Genomic DNA, 12,752 nt, shown 5'->3' on the forward strand with positions numbered 1-12,752 from the left:
ATAAGCAGAAGATGGGTAATTATGAATGCACCAAGAGTTTTTCAAAGATACAATAGGCAGTGGCAAATGGTCACACCCAAACAGACTTAAAGTTGTCTGCTCACCATTCTGGTATGGATGATGGGATGGAGGTGCCAGTCTTGGACTGAGGTGGAATAGGTCAGAAATCACAACACCAGGTTACAGTCTGAGATAACAAGGTGCAGAGTTGGATAAACAGCAGGCCAAGCAGCATCTTAGGAGCAGGAAAGCTTTTCTGCTCCTAAGATGCTGCTTGGCCTATTGTGTTCATTCAGCTCTACACCTTGTTGATCAGGTTACAGTCCAACAGGTTTATTTGGAAACACAAGCTTTTGAAGTCTTAGTCTTTCATCAGGCATTAGCGACTGGGTTGGTAACAGAGAATTTGGGTATAAAAGATCAAAGCGTCACAGCACCTATCAATGGTACTAAACAAATCCAAGATGCTGTTAAATCTATCAATTAGAAGGCTTTAATTGATTAATATGTATATGTAATCCCCAAATTCCTTTAAAGTCATTGTCCTGAGAGAACTAAAGGTTTTATCAGTATAAAGAGGTGACATTTTAAGTCAGACAATGCACATTAGGTGTGAGGCCTTGTTTAGAATATGTTTGTATTGAAAGCATGAGACAGTGTGCATGCACATACCCGTGCATGTATGCATGGGTGTGCGCATGGTAGGGTCACCGGTAGTGCAACATGAATCTCAGTTGAGGCAGTCCTTGTCTATCAGCCTCTACTCAGTGAGTCTGTGTTGTGTCACCCCAAAATCCATCTTGAAAGACATTTACCCACAGATCTGAGGCCAAATGTCCTTGACTGAAGTGCTCCCCCAATGGGAGGGAACATCCCAGTCCAGTGATTGTTACAGCATCAATTATACCATGCTTTGTGGAATCCTTGCCCAAAGCACATGAGATAGACAACACTGGCTGAGTCATACAAGTATCCGCCATGCACATGGTGGGTGCTGTTCCCACATGTGATGGTTGTGTTAGTGTTAAAGATCTGACATGTCATGGCAACCTCTGCAAGGTAAGGTTGTATAGTGTCATGGCCAATGTTGTCAGTTTGTTGTGAACATTCTGGTACGTTCAGTGCACACACAGACACCACACACGTCATTTTAGAGATAACAAAGTGAACACTGAGTCCCTTGAAGGGTCTAGGCCCGAAGCGTCAGCTTTTGTGCTCCTGAGATGCTGCTTGGCCTGCTGTGTTCATCCAGCCCCACACTTTATCATCTTGGATTCTCCAGCATCTGCAGTTCCCAATATCTCTCATGGCATTTCAGATGCAGTTTTAGGATTGATTGCTTCTGCAAGCGGCTCTTTCAGAATTTACGGGATTTGGTGATTTGCATCTGTTTGATCTATCGCTTTGACTTTGAAGTGGTAATTCAATTTGGAGCAAAACGTGCTTCTGTTCAATCTTAACTTGGTATGATAAAATGCATTAGTTAAAAGAAATTCTAATTTGTACTCCTAATTCGCCTTGGTAACTTCACCAATTTATACAAATCTACTTCAATGGAAATAAACCTTTTTCAGGATGTGGTGAAGGTGAAGGGCTCTTTGCATTGGTAGCACATTTAATTTTAATAAGTGGTTTTCCGTTGTGGCTTGTGCTATGACAGACGGTTCAGCAGTAAATGCAGATTATGTAAACAAGGACACCTCTGTTTTAAGCAAAATCCCACTGAGCAATTCTACTCTATGGCAGCAACCTGCTTACTGTGCTTTTGTTTTCCAGTTGAAGGATTCAGATTTGATCCTTTCACAGTCAGAGTATTTCCACGTCAATCCCACCTTACATTTTGCTCTATTTAAAGTTTTTGACATTTGTAACTCGTTTTGTGGATGAGGTTGTAGACTTGCTCATGGAGCCAGGTGTTTGGTTGCAGATGTTTCATCACCTTGGTAGGTAACATCATTAGTGCACCTCCAGTGAAGTGATGGTGCTCTCGTCCCAAATTGATATTTATCTTCAAGGACACCAGAAAAGAGGACGAGATAATGATATCCTTCAACGTAATAGTGCTATTTACATCCATAAATATCAACCGAGCCAAAAGAGACAACTGTCACACTACTGGATAGATCAGGAAGGCAGACACCCCACAACACCAGCAGCAAACTGAACCCGCTGGATCTGCACCTCACAACCCACTTCACCTTCAACAATGGCATATACAAACAAATCAACGGAACACCAATGGGATCCCCAATATCAGGACTGATTGCAGAAGCAGTAGTGCAAAAGGTTGGAACAGACAGCACTCCCCACAGTACAACCTAAACTCTAGGTCCACTATGTAGATGACACCATGGTGACTGTCAAAACACACAAGACTAAAATAAATCCACCGACACAAACAACATCCGCACCGGAATAAAATTCACACAAGACGAAGAGATCAATAACTGACTACCCTTCCGAGACATACTGGTGGAATGCAAGAACAACAGGAAACTCTAGACTACATACACAGAAAGACCACACATACGGATCAGATACTTAAAATTACTTCAGTAACCACCCCAATACCCATAAACAGAGCTGTATCAGGACATTATTCAAACGAGCCACAACACACTGCAGCAATCTGGAATTGCACAAAGCAGAACAGGAGCGCTTATACAGAGTTTGTAAAAGGAATGGATACCCAAAAAGCACAATCCACCATTACCTCCGTGACAGACCACAGCAAGACGACACAACATAGTCAGACACACTAGTCACCCTACCATACGTCAGGGACACAAAGATGACCGCAAGACTACCAGAGTGGCCCACAAACCAGCCATTACCCTGTGACAGCTACTGATGAACATAAAAGGATCCCATACACTCAAATCAATAAAGCTAACGTAATATACAAAATACCATGCAAGGTCTGTGAAAAACATTACACGGGCCAGACTGGACAATACAGATACACAAACATCAACTAGCCACCAAAAGACACGGCCAACTCTCAATACATATAGACAAAGGACAACACGCCAATAATAGCACAAGCTAAACAGAGGCATTCCAACCAGAACTCAGTTGACAAACATATTGATATACAAGCCATTGAAAAACAGAACCAGAAGTAATACCAACCACCCCTACAAACTGAGGCATAATAAATAAGAAGCAGGACATAACACCAACGCTTCAGCGAAGGCACGCTTATGTTGTTAGCTAGCAGGGGAACAAAACACACTGGCTCGGTGAGCAAGCCCACAACCTCATTTTGCTCTTTTTAGAAATAAAAATCTAAGCCATTCTCCTCCTTCTGGGAGGTGCACACACGTGCGTGTTAATTAGTTCTGAAGGAGGGTCACTGGACCAGAAACATGAAGTCTGCTTTCTCCCCACGGATGCTGCCAGATCTGATGAGCTTTTCCAGCAATGTGTTTTTGATTCTATCAAGAGAGATCTTAAACCAGTGCAAGACATACACTTATGATCCCTTGATGCAGGCACTACGTGAAGAATTCAGCTCCTCGAATTAATTCCACAATTTACTCAGATCATGGTTAATCTATACTAAAATGTGAGGCCTCTGTTCTATAAATCCTTCTATAACTAATACCTACAAAAATCTAACGATCGCAGCCATAAAATTCAAAATGACCCAGCATCCAGACCCCAGAGCGATTGAATAGACAGGTTCATTTTCCTTGGAACAGAGGACACTTAAGTGGATACATGACAGGTATATAAAATTGAGGGGCATAGATAGGAAGCTTTTGCCCTTGATGGAGGGATCAATGGCCAAGGGACAGAGATTCAAGCTAAGTGGGAAGCAGGTTTACAGGGAATGTGAAGAAAAATTATTTTACCCAAAAGGCAGTGAGTTCCAACTTCCTACTGTCTGTGTAGATGATAGAAACAGAAACACACAACATTTAAGAAATATTTTGATATGCACATGCAACACTCAGCCATGCAAGACTATGGACCACGTGTTGGAAAATGCAAGTAGAATGGTGAGGTGGTTGTTTCTGACTGGCATAGACTCAATGGAGACTTCTACTCTATCCACAACCTTTCAGGAAGGTGTTACAATGCCATGTGAGAAACATTGACCATATTTTCCTTCTAAATGGCTTAACTTTAATTTTAAATTTGTGCCTCTTTGTTCTGGATGCCCACAGAAAAAAAGCTTCTGTGGTTATGTTTAATCCCTTTAAATGTACAGGTCTAAATCACTCTTAAGTTTCTGAACCCAAAAAGGGACTCAAACAAAGAATACAACCAGTTCCATATTTGAGGCCTGAAAACCATTAAGTCAGTGTTATACTTTCTCTAAGTTCAGTATCTTCATGGAGACTTGACATGAGAAGTGAAATGCAGCACACTAGATGGAGCATGACCAAGGCTCTACACACTTGAAGCATCACTTCCAAATATCAGGCCTAAGACAGTAAAGCCCAACATTCCGTGCAGCAGGTTTTTATGGATTTGTGCACATGGATATGTAAATCACTTGGAAGGAGCTCTGAGTCAAGCAGAGACTTCAAGATCCATCACATTAGGACATCATCTTCCCCACTTATTAGACTTCTGAACAGACGTTTCCAATTTTTAAATTTAAAATGTTGATCTTACTGTCTGTTCACCCTCTCTGCAATTGTAATATTGCATTATTTGCTTTGTACCACACAGTGCATAGGATAAATCTGCCTGTAGTGCACACAAAACACAACTTTTAGGTTAGTAGAAATATTATAGATAAAGCCCCAAAAAGACATACCTGCCAGCTAGAGTCTGCTGAATCAATTAGTTACTGAATCAAAGAGGCAGAGAATCTCATCCCACCAGCAGTTATCTTTTGCTGAAAAATTCATGGTGGGATTGGCAAGGCTGTCAATTCTGTTCTGTTCAATCATCCTACTGGAGACACACAATGGACCATCAGTACTATAAACTAATTCTGTGGCTCATCAATTTCCTCACTCTGCACTTGATTTAATTAAGAGTGCAGGAAGGCATTCCAATAGCAGCACCAAGAATATGTAAAAATGAAGTGCTAACCTGGTGAAGCAACAACACAGGACTACTTGTTCAATATTGGATTTATTGCCAATTGTGTTGACCTTTTGAAAAAAAAAAGGTAATGGCTACTCACCCAAGAGGTTACAGGGTAAGTTGGCAATTAACGTAAACAGACAGTGAGAACTTCTGTAAATAAACATATTCCCTTGAAGATTGAGGCTGAGGAAATACCATACTGATTTGACTTATTATTGTCACATGTACCAAGATACAGTGAAAAGTTGTGTTTTGTGTGCACTACAGGCAGATTTATCCTATGCACTGTGTGGTACAAAGCAAGTAATGCAATATTACAATTGCAGAGAGGGTGAACAGACAGTAAGATCAACATTTTAAATTTAAAAATTGGAAACGTCTGTTCAGAAGTCTAATACGTGGGGAAGAAGATGTTCTTGAATCTCTTCATACGTGCATATGGTCTTTTAAATCTTCTGCCCAATGCAAGAGGGTGGAATAGAATGTAACAGGGAAGGGGCATTCCTCTGGTTATGTTGGTTGCTTTCCTGAGGCAGTAGGGAGTATAGATGAAGTCAATGGATGGGAATCTCATTTGCATGATGGGCTGGGCTACATGAACAGGGCTCTGTAGTTTCTTGTGGACTTGGGAGCAGTTGCCCAACTATGCTGTGATACATCCAGGTAGAATGCTTCCTACGGTGCGTCGATAAAAGTTGGTCAGAGTCCTTGTGAACATACTGCATTTGCTTTGCTTCCTGAGGCAGTACAGACATTGTTGTGCTTTCTTGACCACTGCATCAAGATGGGTGAGCCAGGACAGATTGTTGGTGAACATCAGTCCTAGGGGCTTGGCACTCTTGACCATCTCCACCTCAGCACCAATGGTGCAGACAGGGGTGTACCCTTCACTCCACTTCCTGATGTGGATGGCTAGTTCCTTTGTTTTGCTAACACTGATGGACAAATTATTATCTCTTCACCCATACCACTAGGCACTCAATCAGCTTCACATACTCAGTCTTGTCATTTTTAGACGTTCATCTTACAATCACCTCACCAGCAAACTTATATGTGCAAGCTGGAGCAGAATTTGGTCACAGTCATGAGGGTATAAGGAACAGTAGGAGGCTGAGAATGCAGCTTTACAGAGCATCTATGTTGAGAATTATGGAGGCAGCTTTGCCATCTATTCTGACTGACGGTGGTCTATTGGTCAGGAAGCCACCAATTCAGTAGAGATGGAGGAGCAGAGATCCAAGACCCAGAGTTTAGAGATGATTTATTTGGAATTATGGTGTGGAAGGCAGAACCGTAGTCAATAACTATGAGCCTGACACAGGTATCATTGATATCCAGATGTGAGGCTACTTAATGAGAGAAGAGCCCACAGCATTGGTAGCATACCAGCATAGATAAAGATTATCTAATTAGGGTAAGGGTATTTAAGATAGTCATAAATAGTGAATTACCACAGGGATCACTGTTGGGCCCACAATTACTTGCAATATATATTCATAACTTGGATGTGGCATATGAACATATTATCAAGTTGGCAGATGACAATAGGTAGAAAGGCAAGTAGTGAGGATGACATTAGGTGTCTAAGGGGAACATGGACAAGTTAACTGAGTGGGCAAAAAATTGGCAGTTGAGGAAATGTGAGGTTATGCACTTTGGCTGGAAGAATAGAGGAGTGAATATTATTCAAATGGAGAAAGACTGCAGAAATCTACAGAACAGAAGGATTTAGGGCTCTCCATGCATGAATCACAAAAAGCTAGCATCAAAGCTCAGCAAGTAATAGGGAAGGCAAATGCAATGCTGACCCTAATTTCAAAGGACATAAAATATAACAATAGGGAGGTCCTGTTAAACTTCACAAGGTATGAATCAGGTCTGATTCATAATACTATGTGCAGTTTTGGTCCCCTTACTGAGAGGTGGCAGTCTAGATATAGTTTACTAGGTTGATGCAGGGATTTACTTATAAAGGGATTGAGTCATACTCAGAGTTTGAGGAATGAGCCATGTCCTTGCTGAAACAAAATTCTTAGGGGTTGCTTGACAGGGTAAATGTTGAGAGCTTGTTTCTGCTCATAGGAAACCAAGGACAAATGGGCATAATCCCAGCGAGTAGGATCACCCATCCATTTAAGACCGTAAGATATAGGAGCAGAATTGGTCATTTGGCCTATCAAGTCTACTCCACCAACTTAAATCATGGCTGATGTTTCTCAACCCATTCTCCCGTCTTCTCCCTATAATCTTTGGTCCCCTTACTAATCAAGAACCCATCTCTGTCTTATACACACTCAACAACCTGGCCATTTCTCAGTTCTAAAAGGCCATGACTCCATTCTCAAGGCAAACGAAGAGGTATTTCTTCTCAAAGGGCAGCAAATTTGTGGAATTCTTCACTGCTGAGGGCTGTCAAGGCTGGGTCCTTAAATATATTCAAGGCTGGCCTGGACAGATTTTTTTGACCATTAAAGGAATCATGTTGAGTTATGGTAAGACGCAGGTAGGTAGAGTTGAGGATTATCAGATCAGCCATGATCTCATTAAATTGTAGTCGGTTATAGCCTGAAGTTGACTCTATATGGCCTGCCTCTGCTCTCAGCATCTCATCAAACTGAAACAATTCATAATCTAACACTGGCAAATTTATTTCAAGTTTTAAAATTCACCATGTCAGCAAATTATTTCAATTGGCAGTGGCAGCTGTTGATCTTTTATTTTGGTTGATAAGCTGAAATGGCCTCCCCATCTGTATCAAAAAAAAAAGCTTATATTAAACCTTTCTCCAGGCAAAAGCAAACCAGGCTGACTGACATCTGATTCTCTGCGATTATCCCAGTCTCCATTACATTAGGATCGCACAGTAAGGGTGATTAAAAAGCAAGTACAAAATGCATTTTTAGCAAAAGAGTCCAATAAACTGGTATGGTGGCATAAGACAATGAAGAAGCGAGATTCACAAGTAGAACACACATTTTAACAGCTCTCAGATTGCTAAGTTAAATCTTATTTTGTTCTGATCAAGTAAAAACAAAGCTCAATTCATACTATTAATCACAAAAAACCCAAGTCTATTTTCTGTCTCAAGAACTGTCCCATTCACGTTCAGCTGATCTCTGGGGTGACAGTGGTAAAGAAAGATAGACTAGGGGTTTTTTTGTGCACAAGTCATTGAAGGTAACATGCCAAACCTAGAATTACCAGTCATACACTTTATCAATCTTAGAGTACAAGAACAAGCAACTCCTCAGTTACTGAGCCAATCTTTTGACCACATAATCAAGGCTTGGGTTGATAACTGGAAGGAAGGCAGTGTTTGCACCAAATGGCAAGCAATGGCCATTAAGACAAAATTTAACATGATTCAATGGCATGACCACTGAATTTCCAACTACTAACATCCATTAGCATTGTCCATAAACCTAACTTAACCAGCCACACAGAAATATTGTCACGACATGAAATAAAGGCTTGAAATCCTGCAGAGCTCCTGACTTTCCAAATCCTGTCCAACATCTACAAGTTACAGGTCAGGAGACAGAGTCCTACAGCATAGAGACAGGACCTTCAGCCCGAACTGGTCCACAGTGACAAAAGAAAATGTCCATTTGTGCTCACCCCATTTCCCCGCACATGGCTCATATCCTTCTAAACCTTTCCTATCCATTTATTCGTCCAAATGCCTTTTATATGTTGTTAACATACCTGCCTCAACCACTTCCACTGGCAGCTCATCCCATAGATGTACAATCCTGTGTTAAAAACAAAATCTTCTTACCTTGAACGGTTGCCCTCCAGTCTTCAACTTCCCAACTCTGGGAAAAAGACTCAGTGCATTCACACATCCATGCCTCTCATGATCTTATACACTTCTATAAGATACCTCCTCAGTCTCTTACACTCAAAGTAAAAGTTCAAGCTTGTCCAACCGCTCCCTATAACTCCATTCCTTGAGTCCTGGCAACGTCCTTCTAAATTTCTTCTGCACTTTCCAGTTCCATAACATCCTTCCTATAGCAAAGTAACCAAAACTGAACACAATACTGCAATTATTACCAACCCCTGCACAACTGCAACGTAACACTACCCAACTTCTATACTCAATGTCTTCACTAATGAAAGCCAGTGCGCCAAAAGCCTTCACTGCCCTATCTACCTGCGACCACACCTTCCAAGAACCCTACACTGAACACTAAGGCCCATTACATTCCTTAAAGCCCGACCATTCATGATGAAACTCCTACCTTGGTTTGACTCTCCAAAATGCAACACCTCACACTTGCCAATATTAAACTCCATTTGCCATTTCCTCGGTCCACATCCCCAGCTGATAAAGACCCTGCTGCAATTGCTGAAAACCTTCCTCACTGTCCACAATACCACCTATTTTAGCGTCATCCACAAACTTACTAATTGTGCCTTGTAGCAATAGAATGAATATTCTCCATTTGCCTGGATGAACGCATTGCTAACACCACAGAAGTGCAATACTATCCAGGCCAAGGCAGCTTGCTTTGTACTTCTCCAGCACCTTCCAACATTCACTTTCTCCAAATGCACATACCACCTACAAGATGCAATATGTCTTTTGCTAGCACCTTCTAAACCCATCACCTCTACCACCTAATGAAGACAACATATGAGAATACCTTAACCATGATCCACAAATTCCTCTACAAGTGATCCAGCATTCTGACCTGAAGTGATATCTCCCTACAGTTCTGAACAAGTCATAGCAGACACAAGGTGTTAAATTAAGAAGGGTCACAGGACCCAAACATTAAATCTGCTTTCTCTCCACACATGCTGGCAGACCTTCTGATTTTCTACAGCAAAGTGCACTTGTTTGTCATTCTTTCACCGCAAGAAAAGCAGCTTATCATCACCTCAAGTGCAGTATGGACACCATGGGCTGAAATGCCTCTTCGGTACTGCATGATTCCACAAATGGCAACAAATGCTGACCTGAACCGTATCAATGGTATCCTTATCAGCAAACACATCCCTCTGGAGATAAAAAAATTGATAGGAAGTGGCTCGGCCCAAACTCAAGCATCAAATCCAATCCTGGCTCATGCTTTAAACAGCACTGATGAAAGAATGAGAAGAATAATTCTAGGGAACAACACATTTCAGTAACATGGGCAGTCTGAAAATTTCAGAATTGTACTCCTTAGAGAAAGCAGAGAGGAGTTTCAATGAAAGCATTCAAAAAAAAAATCAGGAGTGCTACAAACAGTCAACTGTTTTTACTGGTGGAACAGTTAAGACTAGAGGCCACGATTGAATGATGGAGCAGAGTTGATGGGCCCAAGGGCCTAATTTCTGCTCTTATGGCATGGAGTTAACTTGCCCACCAAACAAACCAAGAGCATTAATAAATTTTTCTAAAGACTCAGTTCTATTCAGAGAAGGCAGGAATGTGGATGTGAGGTTACAATAAGATTAGCCCGGATCTTAATTAACAGCATGGCAAGGTCATGGGGCTGAATGTCTTCCTCCAAATTTGTAAGCTTGTACAGCAAGATCAGAAACACACTGTCCAAGTGTGTGAGATGATGCAATTTTCATAAAGTAATGAGGCTAAGTTCTTGAAGGCAGAAACACCAAAGGTGTAAAGAGCACAGGAATGGAACCAGTTTTGTTGCTGGTGCAGAAAGCTGGCAGGACGCATCAGGGCAGAGAGTAACAGCACGAGACAATTCCGTAGCAAATGCAATTACCACAGATTCCAGATCAAGAATACACCGATAACACTCTTGCCATTGTTTCAGAGTAATTTCCTCCGAATTACCGACGTTAAGAAAACCGAGACAATAATGAATGCAGATTGCCCATTGTAAATATTTACACCCTATTTGTCCGTTGGCACCCACAAGAAGCGGAAACTACGAACGTAACGCTCCACCATCTCACGCTGCGAAATGACTGCAGGCTAGTGAACTAAGTGCCGGCAATGTTTGGCGTGTTAGCGACCGATTAGTATTTTACATCATTCTGCTAGAGGTGCCAGAACTAAGTGACCTCTTCCCTGGGATTAAAACCTGATATCCCCATTCAATTAACGCTTTGAATGGTGGGGAAGAGGGCTGCTTTCTCCTGTAGGGGGCGGTACCATTCACCCCAGGGCTCCTGTACCCACGCCCCCCTCGTGATCCACCGCCTCCCACAAACCCCCATCTTGTTCTCCACCAGCAGCTCTTTGACAAGAAGCCGCAGGCTAGCCGGGTGGGGAGGGTGGCGGCAGGGACCCGAGGGGCCCAGGCTATCCGCACCAGCCGGCCTTCATTTTCATTACCTCTTCCGTGTTCTCGGCACCATCTTTGCCGCCGCTCTTGGCGCTCTTGCTGGGTTTGTTGGGCTCCTGCAAGGGGAAAGAGAGAAAAATTACCGTCACATAAACTAACCGAAAGGTAAGAATTAAAGAAAGAAACGAGACGGCGCCTCCACACCACAACGAATAGATTCCCGTATCTCTCAGTATATACGAGCATCGTGGGGAAGCGTCCCTCCGTGGTAATGCCGAGGCCAAGCTGCCTCCTTTAATACCTTGTCTTTCTTGCTTTTATTCGGCATTTTCCGTTGGTCTCGCCGCACGCTCGCGCTCCGCCCGCTTTCTCCCCTCGGCCGCTCGAGCTGCCGGGACTGCAGGCCGCGCCTGCGCGCACCCACTCGCGCGCTGATTGGTTGAGTCCGCCGCGCAGCCGTTCGCCCATTGGCTCAGAAAGTCTCTACTCGAGTGCCATGGGTCAGGATCCTCGTTTTCTTTCGGTCTACTGGACAGGTGGTCTTTGGCTTCTCTATTGGCTGAGACCCGGTTGTTCAGGCCGGGATTGGATAGCGTGCTCCGTCAGCCCGCGCTCTCTATTGGCCAGGTGCCATGTCTGTTCCCTCCAACCAAATCCGATTTGATCCGCCCTGCTGCACTCCTGGCTTTTCCATTGGCCAAGAAGCCTGCTCCCGATAGTGGGAACGCAAAGAGGGAGAAAGGTTGTTCAGCCTGTCCAGTCTGTGCTGCCCACTGCAGGAGCCTTCACCTTGTACTGCAATCTGTTTATTAGAACACCTTAACAAGAAAGCAGTGGGCATTTTCTAGTTCGCAGCCAGTGAATGTCATAAGGATCGCTACTGAGGTCAAAATTGTATCAGCGATAATGGGAACTGCAGATGCTGGAGAATTCCAAGATAATAAAATGTGAGGCTGGATGAACACAGCAGGCCAAGCAGCATCTCAGGAGCATAAAAGCTGACGTTTCGGGCCTAGACCCTTCATCAGACCCTTTTCTAATTAAGGGTCTAGGCCCGAAACGTCAGCTTTTGTGCTCCTGAGATGCTGCTTGGCCTGCTGTGTTCATCCAGCTCCACACTTTATCTCGGTACTGACGTCATAGGTATTTTCAATCTACTTTGACGCGGAGACTGTGGATAGTTTTGTTTTATTGTTCTGTCATGGCATGTGGGTGTCACTGCTTGGGCCTGCATTTAGAATTATAGCATCACTAAAGTGTAGACACAGGCCTTTCAGCCCAACAAGTCCACACCGAACCTCAGAGCATCCCAGCCAGACCCATCGCACTATACTCCACCTAATATACACATCCCGCAACACTACGGGCAATTTAGCTTGGCCATTCTACCCAGCCTGCGCATCTTTGGAGTGTGGGAGCAAACCAGAGCACCAGGAGGAACCCCAGGCAGACACA

General features: G+C 43.1%; 1 protein-coding gene across 2 annotated transcripts in view; it reads right to left on the reverse strand.

Annotated features, from left to right (window-relative positions):
* Positions 1–11,707, reverse strand: part of ppp2r5d (protein phosphatase 2, regulatory subunit B', delta) — a 119,763-nt gene extending 108,056 nt beyond the window's left edge. The window contains exons 1-2 of one of the 2 annotated variants that reach the window (XM_048531188.2): positions 11,599–11,707; positions 11,348–11,413 (exon numbers count right to left, since the gene is read on the reverse strand). In XM_048531188.2, coding sequence (XP_048387145.1) covers positions 11,348–11,413; positions 11,599–11,625 — 93 coding nt within the window. In that variant the 5' untranslated portion in view covers positions 11,626–11,707. Of the gene's footprint in view, positions 1–11,324; positions 11,414–11,598 lie in introns of those variants that run through there. The other variant, XM_048531189.2, reaches the window with a different exon arrangement.
* Positions 11,708–12,752: the final 1,045 nt, after the last annotated feature.

This window comes from Stegostoma tigrinum, chromosome 4, assembly GCF_030684315.1.
Source record: "Stegostoma tigrinum isolate sSteTig4 chromosome 4, sSteTig4.hap1, whole genome shotgun sequence".
NCBI classification, from domain to species: Eukaryota; Metazoa; Chordata; class Chondrichthyes; order Orectolobiformes; family Stegostomatidae; genus Stegostoma; species Stegostoma tigrinum.